Source organism: Chiloscyllium plagiosum, unplaced genomic scaffold, assembly GCF_037043375.1.
Source record: "Chiloscyllium plagiosum isolate Xiang-an unplaced genomic scaffold, Cpla_swu_hap1 HiC_scaffold_2, whole genome shotgun sequence".
NCBI classification, from domain to species: Eukaryota; Metazoa; Chordata; class Chondrichthyes; order Orectolobiformes; family Hemiscylliidae; genus Chiloscyllium; species Chiloscyllium plagiosum.
In genome coordinates, this window is record NW_028270140.1 from 48,286,405 (window position 1) to 48,308,436 (window position 22,032).

A 22,032-nucleotide genomic window follows, 5' to 3' on the forward strand; every position below is an offset into this window, starting at 1 on the left:
CATGGCACACAGTGATAGCAATAAAAGTAGCAGCCGTAAACCCAAGGAAATTTAAGCATAGAAAAACTATTCTCCAGTCCAGGGTTTCTTTTTGAAAGAAAACAGTTATCCCAGGACGACAAGACTATCAAGACCCCTTGATATCTTTCTATTCTGTAAGAAGAGTATGCATTCACTTGTAATTTCTGGCTCCCATTCCATCACCAGTTTTGTGCCCAAGTTAACACAGTTCTTGTTAGTCTCCTCTGGAACTCAAGTGGGTGCATTTTGGAAACCCATATGTAGAACATACTTCACTACTTTCATCAAGCTTTTCCACCATTTCACCAAAGAACTTGGTCAGGTCAGTCGGACACCTCTTTGCCTTTAATATATCTCTGCTCCCACAGTAGATTCCAGTGAAGATTCCAGTCTCCTTCCCAGTCACCCAGTTACACTGAAACTGTATGAATCCTTGGTATTCCACTTGATCATTGGCTGAGTTTCAAGTCCCATATGTACCTCCAACACAGATTTTGAACTATTCAATATTACTGTCTCCCTGCCACTAAAGTGTTTATTTATTCCTTATCAACCCTCAACTCAATTGTTCTACTGTCCTGAAACCTCCCCCAGGTCCAAAACACATTAACCTCTAGCCAGTTCTGCACCAGGTCCCACTTACCCATCATTGACCTACTGTTTCTTCCATCCCTGTGATAATAAATTAAAAGAATTATTCTTAGCAAATTCCTTCATGCTTTTGCCAAATCCTGTCTCCGCAATGCACATCAAACTTTGTATTTGCCTTCCACAACACCTTGCAGCCCTCTGCCTCTTTTTAAAATTATACATCCCTCCATCTTCACTCCCTAGTTGCAGCTCCTTTGGTGGGTTTGCCTTCATTCTTCTCCCTAACCTTCTTTGCACATTCACCACTCTGCTGTTTTGAATTTCACCTCAAAACCTTCTCCTTGTGTGGCTTGTGCTGTGCTCCTGACTGTTTGTGATGTCGTATAGGATACTTTTGTTTGTCAAAGGTGCTAAATAAATGCAAGTCTGTGTTTGTATTCGCTATTCAGATTATTGTAACTGGACTGATATGATCAATTTTAAAGAAAAATTCCCTTTTATATGTAGTGTGCATCAAGTATTTTAATCCGCTTGTTTAAAGATGTTATGACAAATCTCTGGGACTTGAGCTTGGACCTTCTATGCTAATGATGGAGGTCCTACCACTACACCACAAGAGCACTGCCACTATGCCACAAAATCCCCAACACACATTTATATATTGTGGAGATAATAGATTTTGTTAGTGGAGTGTGAAGTTAGTTTTTACTTAATTTTTTGTGATTATAGAGCTGGGATTTGGGAAATAAGTAGTATAGGAGTCTGTGACTATCTTGCCAAAATCAAATGGTCTGCTCTCTCTCCCTTTCTCTCTCCATCCTGCAACATATGGTATTACTTCCTTTTCATCTCTTTGGCACCAATCACCACTCGCCATAGGGAGTACGTTTCTAGGGGTGTAGAAGCCCTCCTTGAGCAGATGGCATGCTCATCTTTGCCTGGAAATGGCAGCCATGGAAACACTGGGCATCTCTCAGAGCTACCAGTTTGGCTGTTGGGTCAGAGGACTCGACTCAAGCAGTAGACTTTGTGCTCCGCCACACCCTTCAAGCCCATCCTGAGTCTTGTTCCTTCAGGCAGGAAGCCAGGATAGTGTGGACAACCACCTCACCCTCCTCTTCCCACTCCTCCCAGATGGTGTGTGGCTCAAGTCTGACTCGCGTCAGGAAACTCGAAGAGTAGGTTAAGGGTTAGTGACCAAATGGCACACAAAGCTATTCTGCCTGCCGAAGACAACTCAATCAGCTTGTCCGTGGGCCCATGACAGACTGTTGAATTTGAGACAAAGTAAACAGCAGAACAAAATTAATGAATAAAAATACAAGAAAAACTTGTTTTAAATGTCTGTTTTGGACTTGAAAGTCAGTGTTAGGCCATTTCTTCCATGTCACCCCCTTGCAGGGCTGTTTTGGGCACCTTGTGCCAAAATGTGGGAGCTCCTGATGCCTACAGTGTCCTGAAGGTTCTTCTGATGGCTGAATTGATTTGTCAAATGAGTGGCTGAATTGAAGCGGAAGAAAATGGCGCTTACTGTAATTTTTAACTTCTGTGAAAATGCTCATGTCAATGCATGCATTAGCTCGGAGCTTTGTAATTGGCATCACCACTTTGGTGAGGAAAAGAAAGCTGGTCTAGATTTCCTCCTGTTGATTACGTCAGGTCGCCCTAGCAAGAACTGTATTGCTGTTGATTGTTGAATTAGAATGGCATTATTTTGTTTATCCTTTTTACATGCTTCCAGTCAGTAATTGTGGGTGTATCTACACCCAACAGACTGCAGCATTTCTCAAGAAGACAATTCACCATCACCTTCTCCAGGGCAACAAAAGCCAGTCACACTGACATCCATGAATGAATTTTTAAAAAAATATATAATGCGTGGCGCTGATTTCTCTGTTTAGATTATTGTTTCTGACCCAGCCTTTCCTAGCTAAGCATGGATAGATTGTCTTGGATCTGGATTGTGAATGGATCAAGAGAATATTTCAGTTTGGGCTTGAATTAGAAGTTAAGCAAAACATTGTCTCATCAGCATTTTCTGTAAAGATTGCTTTTTCTAAAATATCAGTTTTGGTGTTCCTTGATTTTTTTTTCCTGTGATTCAAATCTAGATAGCAAAGTCATATGGTCAGACTGTCTGTCATGAATGTAGAAACTACAATAGAATATCTCTGATTGCAAAAGTTGTAAATCCTGAGTCTGGAGTGTAACTGCATTTCATCAGCTGAGAGGCTCATCAAGCAAACATGGCTGAAGCAAAAACTCAGCCAGACAACAATTGTTTCCATGGTACCTCCTATCCTCTGGTTCATAAAATGTTTTTCGATGACATTGGTTAACCATGCAAATACTATTTAATTTTTTAACAGCAGGATTCTAATGCTTCAGAAGAGAGAGCGGGGATTTGGATTTGTCCTCCGCTATGTATAATCAAGCCACTCAATGATTTGCTGTAGTGTTAGTGTTCTGCAGGCAAGTATCAGCTACTTTCTGTGTGCCTTGATCACAGATATCAATGAGGCAAGAGAATACTCAGCTTGTATGTTTTTGAGCATTTTGATTGAGGAAGGAGCATTTGACCAGGGCACTTCCTGCTGTTCTTTGGAACAAAGGGTCTTTCATGCTCAAAGTGGGTAAATTCAGTTTAATAGCTTGACTGAGCAGTACTCTCTCTACTGCATCAGTGGGCCTGTTTAGATGGTGAGCCTGAACCCTGGAAAAGGGCCTCAAAAGATGAATCCTTTGATTCAGATGGAAGTGAAGTCAAACAAGTCAACTGGTCCACAGGTAAATATCTGAAATATGTTTGTGGCTACTGATAGTATTTGTAAGGAAATTTGAGGGAGAGGTTGGAGCACAAAGGGAAAACAGAGGCTACATTGTTCTTCCTACTTTTGTGTCTGACCAAAATGAAAACCAGTTGTGCTTTTGGCTGGTGGCTGTAAAAGTTGAACCCTCAAAATTCTTCCAGAGGTGAGCTCAACTTAAGCTTCCAGTCTAAAATGTGACCTCCTGTGTGGGTGGTCTCCATTTTGAAATTTAAAGCTTAACACCAGTCATTACTTCAATGTGGCACAGGTTATTGAGTGAATTGCTTGTGTACTTAAGATATGTTGAGCGTGATGTCTTTGCCATCAGCACAGATTTCACCAAATTCATTCTGGGTCACTGTGGCCAGGAAATTGTTGAAACATCCCCACTCAGATCAGAGTTAGCACTTTTACTTTCAAAATCCCTTTTTAAACAAACTGTCTTCCTTTCCATCCACTGACTTGGATAGTTTGTACTTTTATTGAACAACCTGATTTAATAATGAAACCATACAAATCATCAAGTGGATCAGTGCTCATATTTCCATTTTTTTTTATCAAGGTGCTTTTCACTGTCAACCATCCATTCAGCATGATGGTAATCTTTCAATGGCTTTTTCAGGAGCATATCTCAGTTGAGCTACAGACATTAGAATCCCTGGTATACTGCATTTGGTGCTATTTCTTTGCAGGCATTTCTTGATTTTCTCCATTATACGGGACCTGAATGTTGTCCTGCACTATGACCTGTCTTCTGTGCAGTGAATGGCAGAAACCTTCAGGGTATGGATATGCAGAAGGATCTAGATGTGCAGGCCCATAGATTACTGAAGGTGGCAGCGCAGGAAGATAAGTAGTTCTTTTTAAAAAAAAAGGCTTATGGCATGCTTACCCTCATTTGGTATGGGCATTGAATATAAGGGCAAGCAATTAATGCTGCAGCTTTCTAAAACTTTAGGCCATAGTTGGGGTATTGTGCACAGTACTGGTCACCACACTACCAGAAAGATGTGGTGCTTTGGAGAGTGTACAGAAAAGGTTTGACAGGATGTTGTCTCGTATTAGCGATGAAGAACATTTGGATGGATTGCGTTTGTTTTCACTGGAACGCAGAGGGTTGAGGGGCGATCTGATGAAATTTATAAGATTGTGAATAGCATGGATAGAGTGTAAAGCATGAGGCTTTTTCGCATGGTGGAAGGGTCAATTACTATGGGACACAGGTTCAAGGTGCGAGGGGGAAGTTTAAAAGAGATATGCGAGGCCCATTTTTTTTTCACAAGGGAGCATGTTGCCTGAGGAGGTGGTTGAAGCAGACACAATAGCAGTGTTCAAGAAATACCTGAATGAATACATGAACAGGAAGGGAACAAATGTATAGGGATCCTGTAAGTGAACACACATTTAGTATGGAAGGGCAAATGTGTTGGCGCAGGCATGGAGGGCTGAAGGGCCTGTTCCTGTGCTGTATTGCTCTTTGTTCTTGTTCTTCTCTTAAGGCCACTGGGATTACTATTCCAGACACTAGGTGAAATCCTCTGGCCCACCCAGAGCTTTCAGAAGGTGGTTGAAAGAACATAATTGGACAGGAAGCACAAAGTATCAGTTTCCCAGAGACTGAATAACGGCTTGCTGTTGAGTCTGTCATGGCTTAACTGGGGAGTGTGTCTTGATGATTGTTTCCTACTGTCCCAAAGTGTGTAAAATTCCAGTGAGGCCACTGGACTACTATTCAGAGCAAAAGCAATTCACAACAGATTTCATTCTGAAAAACAAAATATAAAGTTGAGGGTCAAATTGCTATCGACCTCCTAGATCATAGGACAGCTCTCTAATCAGAGAAAGATGACTGGTGGTAATTTTGCACGTGACAATATAGGAAGAGGAAAACCAGTCATGGCTCATGAAGGATGCCCCTGACTATGTAGAGGTAGCTGGAATCTGATAAGGGCCCAAAAGGATGGCTTGAATATGTCTCAAGATCTCAGATGGGAAAGAAATGTCTCATCCATGATATTTCTTTACAGTTCAGTGCTTCTGTGTCAATGTTTGATGACTTAACCAAGCAGTGATACTAGCATTGCTGGGTTGAGGTGGAGGAGGAGGAGGAATAAACTAAGACATGAGCCTTGAAGGTCTGCAGCTGGGGATGAACAAATAGCAACTGAGGCAGGGTTTCAGGCTCTTTAGTATACCCTCTCTGGGCAGTACACTGAGAGAGGGTATACTAAAGGCATTGCAGCTACCTCCAGGCCAGTGAGAAGCAGAGGCAGAGATGCCTTTGCATGACCAGGGAAGCACTGCTGCGTCTGTGCCACTGAAGATCACGGTGGCATTAAGCTTCCATAATACTAGCACATTTCCCCAAATCTCACCTCTGGGCAGAAGGGCTGTCTGAGAGAACCAATACTAACAATGCTAATGCTGAGGAAACCAGGGTGGAACTGAGACAAGGCAGATAGGCACAAGAGATCGGAGGGTGAATGTCCACATGCATTAATGCAAAGTCAAACAGAGCTATGAGTCAATTAAGTTGCATAGATTTTCCTGGCTTCAAGAGAATGCTTGCTTTGCACCTTTAAATTATTATGTTCCTTTGCAATTAATTGTTAATTAATTTGTTCCCTTTTCGATGATTAACCACCAGTTCAGTTTCCTGGCCAGGCATCAGTTTGGCTTTGGGCAGAATTGCTTGTGGAGCTGTGCTTATGTCCCTCAAAGTTCAGTATTCAAGGTCTACTCATCTATTCTGAAGGTGAAAGGTTAAAACAATGTTGTTTGACTCCTGAAATTCTTATCTAATTTCTTGCCTTCTGGAGGTGATTTACCTCCCAGGACACAGCCAGGAGTGTCTCTGCGCATGAACAGTGATTGGTACCCATTATGGAAGAAGAAAGTAATTGTTCGCGAATGCTCACCTTCCCCAAGAGCTGAGATACCGTGCATCTCCTCCATACTTGTTTTAAAAAAAAATTCCTTTCCTGAAAAAGGAAAGAACTGCGAATGCTGGAAATCTGAAACAAAACCAGAAATTGCTAGAAAATTTCAGCAGGTCTGGCAGTATCTGTGGAGAGAAATCAAAATTAATGTTTCAGATCCAGTGACCCTTCCTCAGAACTGATGGTAGCTAAGAAAAGGTTGGTTTTTATGCAGCAGATATAGGAGGAGGTAAGGAGTAAATGAAAGATGGAGGTAGAGCCCAAAGAGAGAGAAGAACAGTTGAACAAACAAAGGAGTGAATAACAATCAGCATTGGAGAATGAATAGCAGCTAATGGGGACAATGAGATTCCTTCCATTATCAGTCTTGGACTTCGCTCCTCTTTCCACTGTTGTCCTGGACATGTGCAGAAGCTCCTGCAGGGAACATGACTGTCAGGTGACTGTCTGTGTGAAGCTTACACAGTCTCGCCATGTCTGTGTGAGTTTCCTCCCACAGTCTAAAGATGTGTAGGTTAGGTGGATTGGCCATGCTGAATTACCCACAGTATTCAGGGATGTGCAGGCTAGATGGATCAGCTATGGGAGTAAAAGATTACAGGGATAGTATGTCTGGATGAGATGCTGTCCTGAGAACCGGTGTGAAGTGAATAGAGTCATAGTGATGTACAGCATGGAAACAGACCCTACGGTCCAACCCATCCATGCCGACCAGGTAGCCCAACCCAATCTAGTCCCACCTGCCAGCACCAGGCCCATATCCCTCCGAACCCTTCCTGTTCATATACCCATCCGAATGCTCTTAAATGTTGCAATTGTACCAGCCTCCACCACTTCCTCTGCGAGTTCATTCCATACCCGTACCACCCTCTGTGTGAAAAAGTTGCCTTATAGATCTCTTTTATATCTTTCCCTTCTCACCCTAAACCTATGCCCTCTAGTTCTGGACTTCCCGATCCCAGGGAAAAGACTTTGTGTATTTATCCTATCCATGCCTCTCATAATTTTGTAAACCTCTATAAGGTCACCCCTCAGACTCTGACTCTCCAGGGAAAACAGCCCCAGCCTGTTCGGCATCTCCCTATAGCTCAAATCCTCCAACCCTGGCAACGACCTTGTAAATCTTTTCTGAATCCTTTCAAGTTTCACAACATCTTTCTGATAAGAAGGAGACCAGAATTGCATGCAATATTCCAACAGTGGCCTAACCAATGTCCTATACAGCCACAACATGACCTCCCAACTCCTGTACTCAATACTCTGACCAATAAAAGAAAGCATACCAAATGCCTTCTTCACTATCCTATCTACCTGCAACTCCACTTCAGGGAGCTATGAACCTGTACTCCAAGGTCTCTTTGTTCAGCAACACTCCCTAGGACCTTACCATTAAGTGTATAAGTCCTGCTAAGATTTGCTTTCCCAAAATGCAGCACCTCGCATTTGTGTGAATTAAACTCCATCTGCCACTTCTTAGCCCATTGGCCCATCTGGTCCAGATCCTGTTGTAATCTGACGTAACCCTCTTCGCTGTCCATTACACCTCCAATTTTGGTGTCATCTGCAAACTTACTAACTGTACCTCTTATGTTCGTATCCAAATCATTTATGCAAATGACAAAAAGTAGAGGACCCAGCACCGATCCTTGTGGCACTCCACTGGTCACAGGCCTCCAGTCTGAAAAACAACCCTCCACCACCACCCTCTGTCTTCTACCTTTGAGCCAGTTCTGTATCCAAATGGCTAGTTCTCCCTATATTCCATGAGATCTAACCTTGCTAATCAGTCTCCCATGGGGAACCTTGTCGAACGCCTTTCTGAAATCCACATAGAATACATCTACTGCTCTGCCCTCATCAATCCTCTTTGTTACTTCTTCAAAAAACTCAAACAAGTTTGTGAGACATGATTTCCCACACACAAAGCCATGCTGACTATTCCAAATCAGTCCTTTGGGGCAAAGGCCACATTTCCACACTGTAGGAATTCTATCAAGTCTGTGATGTTTGGCATGGTGTCATCTTTGAACATTACAGTTTAATTTTGTTCATTTGGCTGTGCAGCCCACTGTCACCATGAATCTTGTCTTCTCAAATCTTGTGGCTTTCATTAAAACTGTTTGAGTCTTTCCATTCCACTGTTTGACTTCTATGCATGTGCAATTCATGAGGCCTTCATCGAAGTGTAGCTTAATAGGTGCTAATGTTTTGTCACTGTCTGATGATGAACCGCTGCAATCTGTTTTGGCGGAGGTTTTTCTGACAGTCTAAGCGATCTTGGTTTCTTTCATTCCAGAAAGCATTTGTACCAACTGGCTGTTGGTCGGAAACCTTTGCTGGACTCGGGCTTTGATTTGGCCCACATGAATGAGTATCGGAACATTGTATTTCTGGTGGTAGTGAAAGTATTCTGATGATTTTTGAAAGCCCATTCCAATAAAATGCTTCTTCTGACTAGACCAATGACTGGACGTTGTTCTCTTCGCATTCAATCTTGAACATTTTTTTCAGCCTTCCTGTGGCTGGGAATCTCTCTTACCTCACATTTTGTTCTTTTTCTGTGCGGATATCCATCATTCATGCACACCAGGCATTTCCAAATCCAGAAATTAATTCTGGGGACAGTGTGACCCACCAATTTGCATATGGACCCTCTGAGTGGTTATAGTCATACAGCACAGGGAGCACAGACTGGAAAGCCATCCTTGACTTTCCTAACTGTCTGTATTGCAGTGAGTCAGGAAAATGACAGGCCATTCATTTCCCCGTTCACTGCCAAATCCACTCTGCACTTCCTGCTTCAGGGTGTGTGCAACCGAAGCTCCAGGATAGTCATTAACAGCCAAGCAGTTCAGGCTTCACTTGGTTACGTTTTGGGAATGTGTGCATGGTATCCTTATGCTGGTTGTGGTTGCAGTAGTAGCACTCCAGGCTAATTTGCTATATTTCATATTTGCAGTTCTTTGTCAATCTGCTTGTGGCCCGAATGGATTTGCCTTGTTGACACCTGAAGCTAAATTACCCAAAGTAGGCAGACCAATTGAGCATGGGTCAAAATCACAATGAACTGCCCATAATCTGGTAGCTTGTCAAACCAAGTTAAGTATTATGTTCTTGAGGTTTGGTGTTAAATTTGACTATTGTACTGTGGCTGTCAGTTTCTTGTGAAAATGTGTTGATTTGTCAGCATTGTGCTCGTGGTGCACATGGCTGCTGTTGGTGTAAATTTGTTGCGGCTTGTTCGGTTGATACGGGTGTTAATGTCGGCTAATACAATATATTGTAGGTTCTGGAAATCTGACATTAAATCGAAAGTGTTGGATAAACTCATCAGGTCAGGCAGCATCTGCAGAGAGAGAAACCGAGTTAATGTTTCAGGTTGATGACAACAGATTAAGTTGAGCTGAAATATTAAAGTCATCCCTCCACAGATGCCTCAAGACCTACTGATTATTTCTGACATTTTCTGTTTAATTTAAATGCTGCTGGAGACATGAGTGTGACAATACTGTTGTGAATAGTAATTTTTTTTGTTTTGAAACCAAAAGGATGATGTGAAGTACTTCATGCATTTAGTGAATTATAACATAAAAGCTCAGTTTATTTGAAGATTATTCCTTAACTGGGAAATGTAAACACAAGTTAACACTGCTGAGTATGTGTTTTGTTCAAGTCATTCCCTTGGAAAGTTAAAATTGATGTTCAGGTTTTTGTAATTCTGGTGTAATTTGAACAAGATAATGATTGGAACATTTTTATCCCATTTTTCAGTTGGAAGACGGCCATAGTCTGTTTGATTACAACGTGGGACTGAATGATATCATTCAGCTTTTGATTCGCCAGCCTACTTTGTCTACAGCGAAGAAAAAAGAGAATGAGGTTGAGCTGTCAGACAGTGACTCAGGATGTAGCTCATCACAGAGTGAATGTGACAAAACCTCTTCCAGCGAAGAAACTAACAAGAAAAATCGTCCAGGAACATCGACTCGATCGTTTCTCATTGATCCAGGCTTTGGGTTGTACAAGGCAAGTTACTATTTAACATGCAAATAATCTAGCCTCTAGTTTAAAAATCTTAAGCATGATTCAGGGACTGGGTGCATTGCACCAATAAACAATGGTAAGTTGATTAATACTTTGTTGAGGACAATCAGACCGACTGCCCAAACCTTATGTCCTTTTCTCAGCAGCGCTTTTTTTCCAGGGTGTTTGGAAATGGTAGGAGAAAGGTTGCTGCTGTTAAAGATGGCAGCCATGTTCCATCCACGCACGTACAGTTGCACCCATGACACTGTGCTATTAGTAGGAGAGATAATGAACTTTTTCTTTTTGAAAGACCTTTTAGGTCTGATAAGGCAGTGAAGATAAAATGCAGACATCATGACGTCTCTAGCGTTTTTTTTTTGCATTTTTGTGAAGAAGCTTTGGCTTCATTTTGATTCGGACTTCTGACTGAAGCTAACCAAAAGAAAACTTTCATTATGTCCCAGGTTTTGTAGTGTGGTTGCATCTAGAGCAAAGAAGATTTTTTCAGTCAATCTGTGGGATGACCTCAAACTGTCAAATGTTAGGAAGCCATTTTGTTTCACTGGCACTATACTAAACATCGCTCCAGTTTTGTGCATGTGGAATCAGTGCTGCACTTAGTGATGGTGTTGATCACAAATGCAGCCATTTGGAGTTAACGCTTGGGTTGTTTGATAGCTCTTGTGGGAAATGGGAAGAACATCAAGAGAGGTGTGCAAGCTTTTTAATTTTGTGGACTATGGATTTGACATGGAGTATTTTATGATAACTCTTGACTGAAAGGGACGTGTCCCATTTTCTCAGCACTGAGTCTTTCACCTTGCCTGTAGCCTTTAGAGATTACAAATGGGTTCACCGATGCATGTATCACTGATAAATGCCATAGTTTATGAGTTGTATGATGTGAGTTAGTTTTAAGCTAAAACTTGGGCTGACATTCAGAAATGTGTTACTCATATCCTGCCCTGTATTTTTCCCCATTGGATGCAGAACAGGAAAATGAAGCTGCAGTCACAGCTCCAGAATTATGATTTGTAACTTAATTTTTTTTAGCTTAATTTACCTTGGAATTTAAGAGGTTGATCTGTTAATAATCAGTCTTGGCGGGAAAGAGGAGATATGCCATGCAATGATCCTCTAAGGGAGGAAAATATATTAATAGTTCAAAACATTTTTTTCAAGAATTAGGATGCCATAGAATTTTATGATGTCTGAACTATCTTTGTCAAGGGAGAAGACGCACAAAGTTGGTGGTGTGTTTTTTTGTTTGTTTTGGCTACTGCATTTCCAGATATGCTGCCAAAAAGACAGTATAACAACCCTGCATCTAAACTCTTGAATATAATATGTTAACTTGCCAGAGATTTATTAATTATTTTCTCCCTCCTCCTTTGAAACTCTAGCTTGTGCTTGGCTCTAGCTGCACTTGGACTAGGCACCCAATACTACTTTCTCTCAAAATGACGATTCTCCACTGTCGCTTTGGATTAATGACCTGGCAGTCAGTTGGAGAAATTGCAGTTGACTGGGCTTCACATACACTTCCTATTGGGACAAGAATTGAGGACCCAGTCACTCCTCCCACCCCCCCCCCTCCCAAAAAAAAGGGACCCTATGGTAGTTTACTGGACTGGAGATGGCTTTGGCTGGGGGGGGGTGGGGAGAGAGTATGGTAGGGGGTCTATTTGATGCATGGGTGTAACAGGAACCCCAACAGGTGGCAAGAATCCATTTGGAAATAGCAGTTTCCTTCCTATGTTTAACCATCTGAATGCTCTGTAGTTGGTTGTTACATTGCCAATTTGGATAGAACCTGAGGCATGTGGATTTGGGATTGGAGTGGGGAAGGAGCCTCAAATTTATGGTGTCATGCTACCTAACGTGGGTATCAAATATTACATGCTTCAGGTAAGAAGAAATATAAAAACTTGGCAAAAGTACAATGGAATTACTTCTGTATCAATTACATTTTTGACCGCTACGAATGCCAATTCAAGTTTTGTTTAATTTGTTCATGGGATGTGGGTGATTTTGGCTAGGCCAGTATTTGCTGCCCATCCCAAATTACCTTGAGAACATGGACAACTGCCTTTTTGATCTGCTGCATTCCTTGGGATGTTGGAAAAGTGTGAAAAGGAGAGGTAAATGGGTGGATGATTGGACTGCAGCATGCAAGCATAATTCAATTTTTGTTTTAAGATAATACATTCAGTGCTTACTTTAAAACTTCAATTTTTTATTTTGACTTCAGAGTTGGAAGTTTTGTGGAAATTATTCATGTGAATAACACGTCTTTACAATGTGACATGTTTACATAGTGATAAAAAATTGAAAAAGCTGACAGTGTTTTGTTTGCAAATGTTATGTGCCACTTTGGATTGGCATTTCAGACCAGGAAGCACTTAGATTACGAAGGAAAAAGGAAATAATTGTTTCCAGGAGGGGTGTGGGGTTTTAAGAGAAGAGGAAGGGAGGGAGTAGAAAGAACTATGAGGGCAGCATGCAGAGAATCAGAGACAGGAAGACGGTCAGGATGGGCAAGAGAGTTTCACTGTTTCCCATTTGGGAGTTTCGCTTTTTTTGTAGAAGGGTCAGTTTTAATAGAAAATTACATAAAGAGTAGTGAGAAGAGGACTGCTTTACCTGAATCAGTTTTGTTCCTCGATTTGAGGCAGGTAGCACAAAACATTTGTGTGCATTTTGGACTTGGCTGAGTCAAAGACTTTGGTGATTGACAGGGACGCAGATCTGCATGACAGGGGAAATGTCAGAAATTCCTCAGCATGCCATGATAACCAGGAAACAAAGATGGCAATGCATTTTAACCAGCCTAACGCAAGTGTGATACCATCACCAAATCAAATTTTAAAGAATCTAAAACCTGATGCTCTAACAATTTTTAAGCAGTTATGCGTGTGTGTGATCCTTAGTGAAATGTGTGAATACATTTTGAGCCTAGTTGTGATGTTTGTCTTCTAATCTGGCCTGTCAAATTATTCATAGCCAGAAACAGGCTGTTTTGACCAACATGGATGTTCCTGTGTTTGTGCTCCTCTCATCCCTTTTTATGTAACCCTATTAAAACATCATCTTATATCTTATATACTAATGAGCTTCCCCATAAATGCAATTACCCCATTTATTTCGGTGACTGGGGATGATGCCTCTGATGTTTTGGCTGAATTTCCTGTTAGATGATGTGCGTGTATCTGATATTTTTCCTGGTTCTGGTCTCACCCACATTTTCTCTGTCTACCCTCTCAAATCCTTTCGTAGCTTTGAAGGCCTAGCAGGTTACATCTCAGTTTTCCCTTTGGCAAAGAAAAACGTTAGAGGTCTACTGCACAGAAAATAGCCCTTCAATCCATTGAGTCTATGCCAATCAAAAACAACCACCTAACTATTCTAATCCCATTTTCCAGCATTTGGCCCATAGCCTTGTATGCCTTGGCAGTGCGAGAGCATATCCAAATACTTCTTAAATATTATGAGTATTTCTGCCTCTACCACCATTACAGGCAGAGAGTTCCAGATTTCCACCACCCCCTGGGTGAAAAAAATTCTTCCTGTCTCCTTTACACCTCCTACCTCTTAACTTGAATCTGTGCCCCAGTCATGTTTACTTTATCTAAGTCCCTCATAATTTCTTTTAAGCTTTATTGTCACATGTCCATAAATGAATACAGTGAAAAATTTATAAATAGTCACTTACAGCATCGTATGCACAAACCATCTACATACAGCTTCTTCAGGTAGAAGATCTTAGAGAAATAGAGAAATAATAAGTCCAGTGTTGCTGAAATAGAAGCTCAGAATGATGGTATTCCAACCCGAACATGCTCCCACCTAGCCTCCAGTCCACACCGGGCCTCGACTCTAGACTGCGCCACGCTTCACCTCTGGTTCGTGAGACTGGGAGATTGCTCTGGAATCACATTGAGACTGGGAGTCCACGCTGAAGCCATATCGGACTGAGAAACTGCCATGTGCTGCTGTAGGGCTACCATGCCAGGCTGAGAGGACCCCTTGTTGTGTCTACACTGAGGCCAGGAGTCGACCATAGCCTGAAGAGGAGGAGGAAAGGAAGAACACAAACAGAAAGAAAACTAACAGGTGGCGCAGATGAGCTTTGGCTGAAACAACCTGCTCTGCCGCCATCTTGGATTGGGCTTTCAAATGTCTCAATTATGACCACCTCAGTCTCCTTTGCTCCAAAGAAAACAATTCCAGTCTATCCAATCTCTCTCCATTACTAAAACTCTCCAGACCAGGAACATCCTTGTATATCTCCTCTGCACCCTCTCCAGTGCAATCACATCTCTCCTACAATGTGGATTACAGAACTACACACAATACTCTCAACTGTTGCCGAACCAATCTAATTTACAGTTCCAAAATAACATCCCTCCACTTTAAACTCTGTTCCTTGACCAAGAAAGGCAAATATCCCATGTACTTTTTTTAACCACTTGTCCTGACACCTTAACTGACCGGTGGACATGCACATATAGTTCCCTCCGATCCTAGTTGCTTCCCAGGGTCCTAGCATTCATCATTTATTCCCTTGCCTTGTTTGTTCTGCCTGAGTGTAACACCTCACATTTATCGAGATTGAATTTCATTTGTACTGATCAGCCCATCTGACTAACCCATCTATATATACTCCTGTAATCTAAGGCTATCCTCACAATTTTACCCCTTCTCCAATTTTCGTGTCATCAGCAAACTTACTGATCACCCTTCTTACATTCAAGCCTAAATCATGTAATTATATCAGAAATAGTAATGGCCCCAACACTGATTCCTGTGGGACCCTCCTGAACACAGGTTTCCAGTTTCAGAATCACCACTTGACCATTACCTAATGTTTTTTGAGCCAATTCTGGATCCAATTAGCCAAATCTCCTTGGATCCCATGGGATCTTAAATTTGCAAGGGACAAGTTCAGTTTTTCAGTTATTCTCTCAGTTCATCTAGTAAATTTTTCTTGTACCTTCTCTAATGCCTCTATATATCTTTATGATTGGAGGCCAGAACTATTCACAGTACTCTCAAATATCCTTTAACTAAAATTTTATACATGCCTTCTTTTGATTTTAAATTCTTCCTTCTAGAAATGAATATTTTGATTTTTAAATGATAGTGATCAGTGTGTCCTGATATTCTAACATGTTCAATCTGACTCACTGACATCACTATTAACTCAGGGTCTCAAGCCTGTTCATTCTAAAGCATTCCCTCCAGGACAAGAGGGTGTAGGTACAGGCAAGCAAAAGCTAACAAGAATTGGATGTTGGCTTTTGGATATTTTCACGTTGAGTGTCAATAGCATACAGAATGGACATCTGAGTAGTGGAAATTAAACTCCCAGGATTGTGAAGAAGCTGTTGGACACTACAGTAACAGAACTGTAGTGTCTGCTTGAGCTAAAATGACTCAGTGGCAGATTCTGAAAAACATTTTTTTTGAATGCTGAATTGTTTGGACAGGGGAGATGTGCAAAAGGAAGCTGCATTGTTTTATTAAACAGCAATCCATTTTGGTTTGCGTTTTCTTTCGCTGTATTTCTTGATTTTGAGCCAAGGGAAACGTAATGAAATAGGTAGTATGACCTTATTGATAACCCCAGTATTATTTCTCTGCTTTGCCTTTACTGATGCAGTCATTGTTAAACCCATCATTATCGAAAGGGCTGGGCCATCAGAGCCTGGCAAACTGCACGTTTCCCTGCCTTCTACCACCCACTGATTCTGCAAGCTCCAGGGGCTGATTGCAAAACATTTCCATTCCGCTGGCATTTGTGCCCTTCCCTTTTTGGCTTAAATCTAGTCTTAGACCAGTAAGCTGCCCAAGACTTTCATTGTTTCACAAGTCTCTATCTTTTTCTTAAATACTGTTGTTTCCACTCTTTATGTATGCTCCCTATCCCTAATCTATTTTTGCCACCACTCACCACCACCTCACTTTGGGTGAGAATTCAGACTAGACAGAGATCATAAAACATTGCACTCTATGCGGTCAATAACGGAGTATATCAGTGTTGTTAGAGTCTGTTCTATCCATTGTGGTTACTAGCACACCTCATATATTTGATTTAAACATACCAGTGGAAATATTTCTGTAAAAATATTGATCCCTGAAGAAGTTTTGATTTGCTTTTATTAAGTAGTGGATTTGGAGCTTGTCAAAACTGGAATGACTCCACAGCTGTTTTGAAATCGGGCTTCGCACCAGGTGCAGGAGGGAGGGATTCCGGTTTTTGGATAACTGGGGTTCTTTCTGGGGACGGTGGGACCTCTATAAACAGGATGGTCTACACCTGAACCTGAGGGGCACCAGTATCCTTGGGGGGGAGGTTTGCTAGTGCTCTTGGGGGGGGTTTAAACTAACTCTGCAGGGGCATGGGAACCCAGATTGTAGCTTCAGGGTGCAGGGCCTGGAGTGTAGGGAGGTTAGGAACATGGCATCAATTTCCAAGGAGGGTGTCTGTAAACAGGAAAGTGGCTTGAAGTGTGTATACTTCAATGCAAGAAGTATACGAAATAAGGTAGGTGAACTTGCAGCGTGGGTTGGTACCTGGGACTTCGATGTTGTGGCTATTACGGAGACATGGCTAGAACAGGGACAGGATTGGCTGTTGCAGGTTCCAGGATTTAAGTGTTTTAGTAGGGTCAGAGGTGGGGGTAAAAGAGGGGGAGGTGTGGCATTGCTTGTCAAAGATAGTATTACAGTGGTGGAAAGGACGATGGATGAGGACTTGCCATCTGAGGTAGTTTGGGCTGAGGTTAGGAATAGGAAAGGTGAGGTCACCCTGTTAGGAGTCTTTTACAGGCCTCCTAATAGTCCTAGAATCATTGAAGAAAGGATAGGGAAGGTGATTCAGGAGATGAGTGACAGTAATAGGGTGGTTGTTATGGGGGACTTTAACTTTCCTGATATTGATTGGGAAAGCTATAGCTCAAGTTCGTTAGATGGGTCAGTGTTTGTTCAATGTGTGCAGGAGAGTTTCCTGACACAATATGTAGACAGGCCAACAAGAGGTGAGGCCATACTGGATTTGGTTCTGGGTAACGAACCAGGCCAGATGTTAGAATTAGAGGTAGGTGAGCACTTTGGGGATAGTGACCATAATTCGGTGATTTTTACTCTCGTGATGGAGAGGGATAAGTGTGTACTACAGGGCAAGAGTTATAGCTGGGGTCAGGGAAATTATGATGCGGTGAGGCATGACTTAGGATGTGTGGCTTGGAAAAGTAGACTCCAAGGCAAGAGTGTAAATGATATGTGGAGCTTGTTCAAGGAGCAACTATTGAGTGTCCTTGATAATTATGTACCTGTCAGGCAGGGAGGAAAGGGTCGTGCGAGGGAGCCGTGGTTTAATAAGGAATTGGAATCCCTTGTTAAATGGAAGAGGGCGGCCTATCTCAAGATGAGACGTGAAGGTTCAATTGGGGCGATTGAGAGTTATAGGGTAGCCAGGAAGGACCTGAAGAGAGAGCTAAGAGCAGCAAGGAGGGGACATGAAAGGTCCTTAGTCGGTAGGATTAGGGAAAACCCTAAGGCTTTCTATAGGTATGTTAGGAATAAAAGAATGACTAGGGTAGGAATAGGTCCAGTCAAGGATAGTAGTGGGAAGTTGCGTGTGGAGGCGGAAGAGATTGGGGAGACACTGAATGAATACTTTTCTTCAGTATTTACTCAGGAACAGGGCATTGTCGTCGATGTGAATACTGAGTCACAAATAAGTAGAATGGATGGCTTTGAGGTATGTAGAGAAGAGGTGTTGGAAATCCTGGAAAAGGTGAAAATAGATAAGTCCCCTGGGCCTGATGGCATTTATCCTAGGATTCTCTGGGAAGCAAGGGAGGAGATTGCAGAGCCATTGGCCTTGATTTTTATGTCCTCTTTGTCTACAGGAGTAGTGCCAGAAGACTGGAGGATAGCAAATGTGGTTCCCTTGTTCAAAAAGGGGAGTAGGGATAACCCTAGTAACTATAGGCCGGTGAGTCTCACTTCTGTTGTGGGCAAAGTCTTAGAGAGAATTGTAAGGGATAGGATTTATGCACATCTGGATAGGAATAATGTGATCAAGGATAGTCAGCATGGTTTTGTGAAGGGCAGGTCGTGCCTCACAAACCTTATTGAATTCTTTGAAAAGGTGACGAAGGAGGTTGATGAGGGGAAAGCGGTAGATGTGGTATATATGGATTTTAGTAAGGCGTTTGATAAGGTTCCCCATGGTAGGCTACTGCAGAAAATACGGAGATATGGCATTGAGGGTGAGTTGGAGGTTTGGATTAGGAATTGGCTGGATGGAAGAAGACAGAGGGTAGTAGTTGATGGCAAAGTTTCTTCATGGAGTGCCGTCACTAGCGGTGTTCCGCAAGGATCTGTTTTGGGACCATTGCTGTTTGTCATTTTTATAAATGACCTGGAAGAGGGGTTAGAAGGTTGGGTGAGCAAGTTTGCGGATGATACGAAAGTCGGAGGAGTTGTTGACAGTGAGGAAGGATGTGGCAGGTTACAGCAGGATATAGAGAAGCTGCAGAGCTGGGCAGAAAGGTGGCAAATGGAATTCAGTGTAGCTAAGTGTGAGGTGATTCACTTTGGGAAGAATAACAAAAAGATGGGGTACTGGGCTAATGGTCGGATACTTGGTAGTGTGGATGAGCAGAGGGATCTTGGTGTCCATGTACACAGATCTCTGAAAGTTGCCACCCAGGTAAATAGTGCGGTGAGGAAGGCATATGGCGTACTGGCTTTTATTGGTAGAGGAATTGAGTTCCGGAGTCCTGAGGTCATGATGCAGTTGTATAAGACTCTGGTGCAGCCGCATCTGGAATATTGTGTGCAGTTTTGGTCGCCATACTATAGGAAGGATGTGGAGGCACTGGAACGGGTGCAGAGGAGGTTTACCAGGATGTTGCCTGGTATGGAAGGAAGATCGTATGAGGAAAGACTGAGACACTTGGGGCTGTTTTCATTAGAGAAAAGAAGGTTTAGGGGTGACTTGATTGAGGTATACAAGATGATTAGGGGGTTAGATAGGGTTGACAGTGTGAACCTTTTCCCGCGTATGGAGTCGGGTATTACAAGGGGGCATAGCTTTAAATTAAGGGGGGGTAGATATAGGACTGAAGTTAGGGGTAGGTTCTTCACTCAGCGAGTCGTAAGTTCATGGAATGCCCTGCCAGTAGCAGTGGTGGACTCTCCCTCTTTATGGGCATTTAAGCGGGCATTGGATAGGTATATGGAGGATAGTGGGTTAGTATAGGTTAGGTGGGCTTGGATCGGCGCAACATCGAGGGCCAAAGGGCCTGTACTGCGCTGTATTCTTCTATGTTCTATGTTCTATTTCATAATGCAACTATTTAGACCATGAGCAAAGAAGATGTGGGTCCATTCAGCCCATCAATCCTATTCAACCATTTGTTGATATCATGGCTGATCTGATAATCCTCAACTCCACTTTCCTGCCAGTTTCATCATAATTCTTGATTCTATTACTAATTAAGAATCTGTCTATCTCAGTCTTGATATACTTAAAGACCCAGCCTCAACTGCTCACTGTGGTAAATAATTCCACACATTCACCACCCCTGAGAGAATAACTTATTTCTCACCTCTGGCCTAACTGTGTGACCCCTTATTCTGAGATTGTGCACTCTGGTCCTCAGCTCTCCCACAAAAGGAAACAACCTCTGGGCAGCTATCTGTCAACCTCTCAGAATCTTGTATGTTTTACTAAGGTCAGCTCTCATTGTTCTAACTTTTAACCCACTCAAACTTTCTCAACAAGAAAATCTCTCCATACCTGAGATGAACCTGGTGAACCTTCTCTGGACAGATGCCGGTGCCAGTATATATTACCTTCGATCAGGGGACTAAAACCATTCACAGTATTCTATTTGTGATCTAACTGATATCTTCCTTAGTTTTAGTAAGATCTCACTATTTTTATACTTCATTCTTTTTGCAATAAAGGTCAACATTCCATTTGTCTTACCTGTTAAAATTGTACTCTACCTTGGAGGCACAATGACCCCAAATTCCTCTGTGATGCAGTGTTCTACATTCTTTCTCTATTTAAATAATATTCAGCTCCTCTCTTTTTCCTGCCAAAGTGCATAACCGTACATGTTTCCACATTACATTCCATTTGCCAAGTTTTGACCACTAAGTTAACCTACCTGTTTCCTTCTGTTGGCTCAGTTGGCTGGATGGCTGGTTTGTGATGCTGACTGATGTGAACGGTTCAATTCCTACACTCGCTGAGTTTACCATGAAGGACTCTCCATCTTGGCCTCTCTCCTAGCCTGAGGTATGGTGACCATCAGTTAAACCATCACCAGTCAGCTCTCTAATAAAAGAGCAACCTTATGGTATGGTAGGACTTTAACGACTTTACCTTTTACATGGTTTTTGTCTCCTTCCCCTTCTTGTATGAAAGTATTTTGCATGACAGTTTTCCAGTTCTCTGGGATCTTTCCAGAATCTAAGGATTCATGGAAAATTATGACAGTGCAACCAAAATCTTGCAGATCTTTTCCCATTCTTGCTAGAAAGCAACCCATGTGGTCAATGGGATATAGTGGCCTTACGTTTTCTCTAGTGATAGTTATTATATTCATTTCTTCTCTCCATTTGCACCTTGATTGTTCATTGTTTTTGGAATGCTATTGGTTTCTTCTACTGTGGCAACTGATGCAAAGTATTTAATTAACTCGTGCCATTTCTTGTTCACTATTATTCCCCATTCTCCCCAGCCTAGTTCTCTAAGAAGCTTACGTTCCTTTTCTTCTCTTCTCTTTCTTTTAATATACAGTGTATTTTTAAAAAAATCTCTTGCAATTCATTTTGATATTATTTGTCAGTTTACTATCATTGCTATTTTCTCCCTCTATTGTTTTTGGTAATCTTTTTTGTTGGCTTTTAAAACTCTTCCAATTCTCTAGTTTATCACTAACTTTGCCTCATTGAATGTTTGTGTTTTAATTTCATACAGTCCTTAACTTGCTTGATTAACCGTGATTTATTTATATCTTCCGTAGAACCCTCCTTGCTTACTGGAATATATCCTTGTTGCGAACTAGTTTCTGAATTGTCTACCGTTGTTACTCACCTGTCTTCTGCTATAACCACTGTCCAAGCCCACTCCAGCCCGTTCTGTCCTCATTCCATTATAATTTCCCTTGTTTGAGTTTAGCACAATTTTTCCGACACACATTTCTCACACTAACTGAATGCTAAATTCGAACATGTTATGGTCACTGTTTCCTCGGGTACCTTTCATTGAGTAAACCTGCCTCATTACATGTTGTTTTGTCCTTCCATGAGTCAGGTGACTTGTTGAGGGAAAGAGAATTCTAGTTGTCTTGTTTTATAGTCATTTGGAAATTATGAGTCAGATTAACTATCACTAAATTTCATTTTGGTTTAACTTTATTGTTAAGTAAATGTACCATTTCAATCTTTGCATTCTACCCAAACTTTTGATGGGATATCTCCTGACTTTGGTTTCAGCTGTTAGAAAATCTTTGTTAAAGTTGTTTTGTTAATCAATCATATTTAATTTCGCATTCATGTAATGCTGTCCTTTTACAGTTAAAGAAGTTCTTAGCGACAGTATATTCCCAATTTTGTAT

The 22,032-nt window shown here is 41.8% G+C and overlaps 1 protein-coding gene across 1 annotated transcript in view; it reads left to right on the plus strand.

Moving 5' to 3' along the window:
• The window catches only part of uhrf2 (ubiquitin like with PHD and ring finger domains 2), a 180,428-nt gene that overhangs the window by 16,622 nt on the left and 141,774 nt on the right, over nucleotides 1-22,032 (plus strand). Inside the window, exon 2 of the mRNA XM_043715167.2 lies at nucleotides 10,133-10,387. Within this exon, the coding sequence (XP_043571102.1) occupies nucleotides 10,133-10,387 (255 nt within the window). The remainder of the gene's footprint in view (nucleotides 1-10,132; nucleotides 10,388-22,032) is intronic.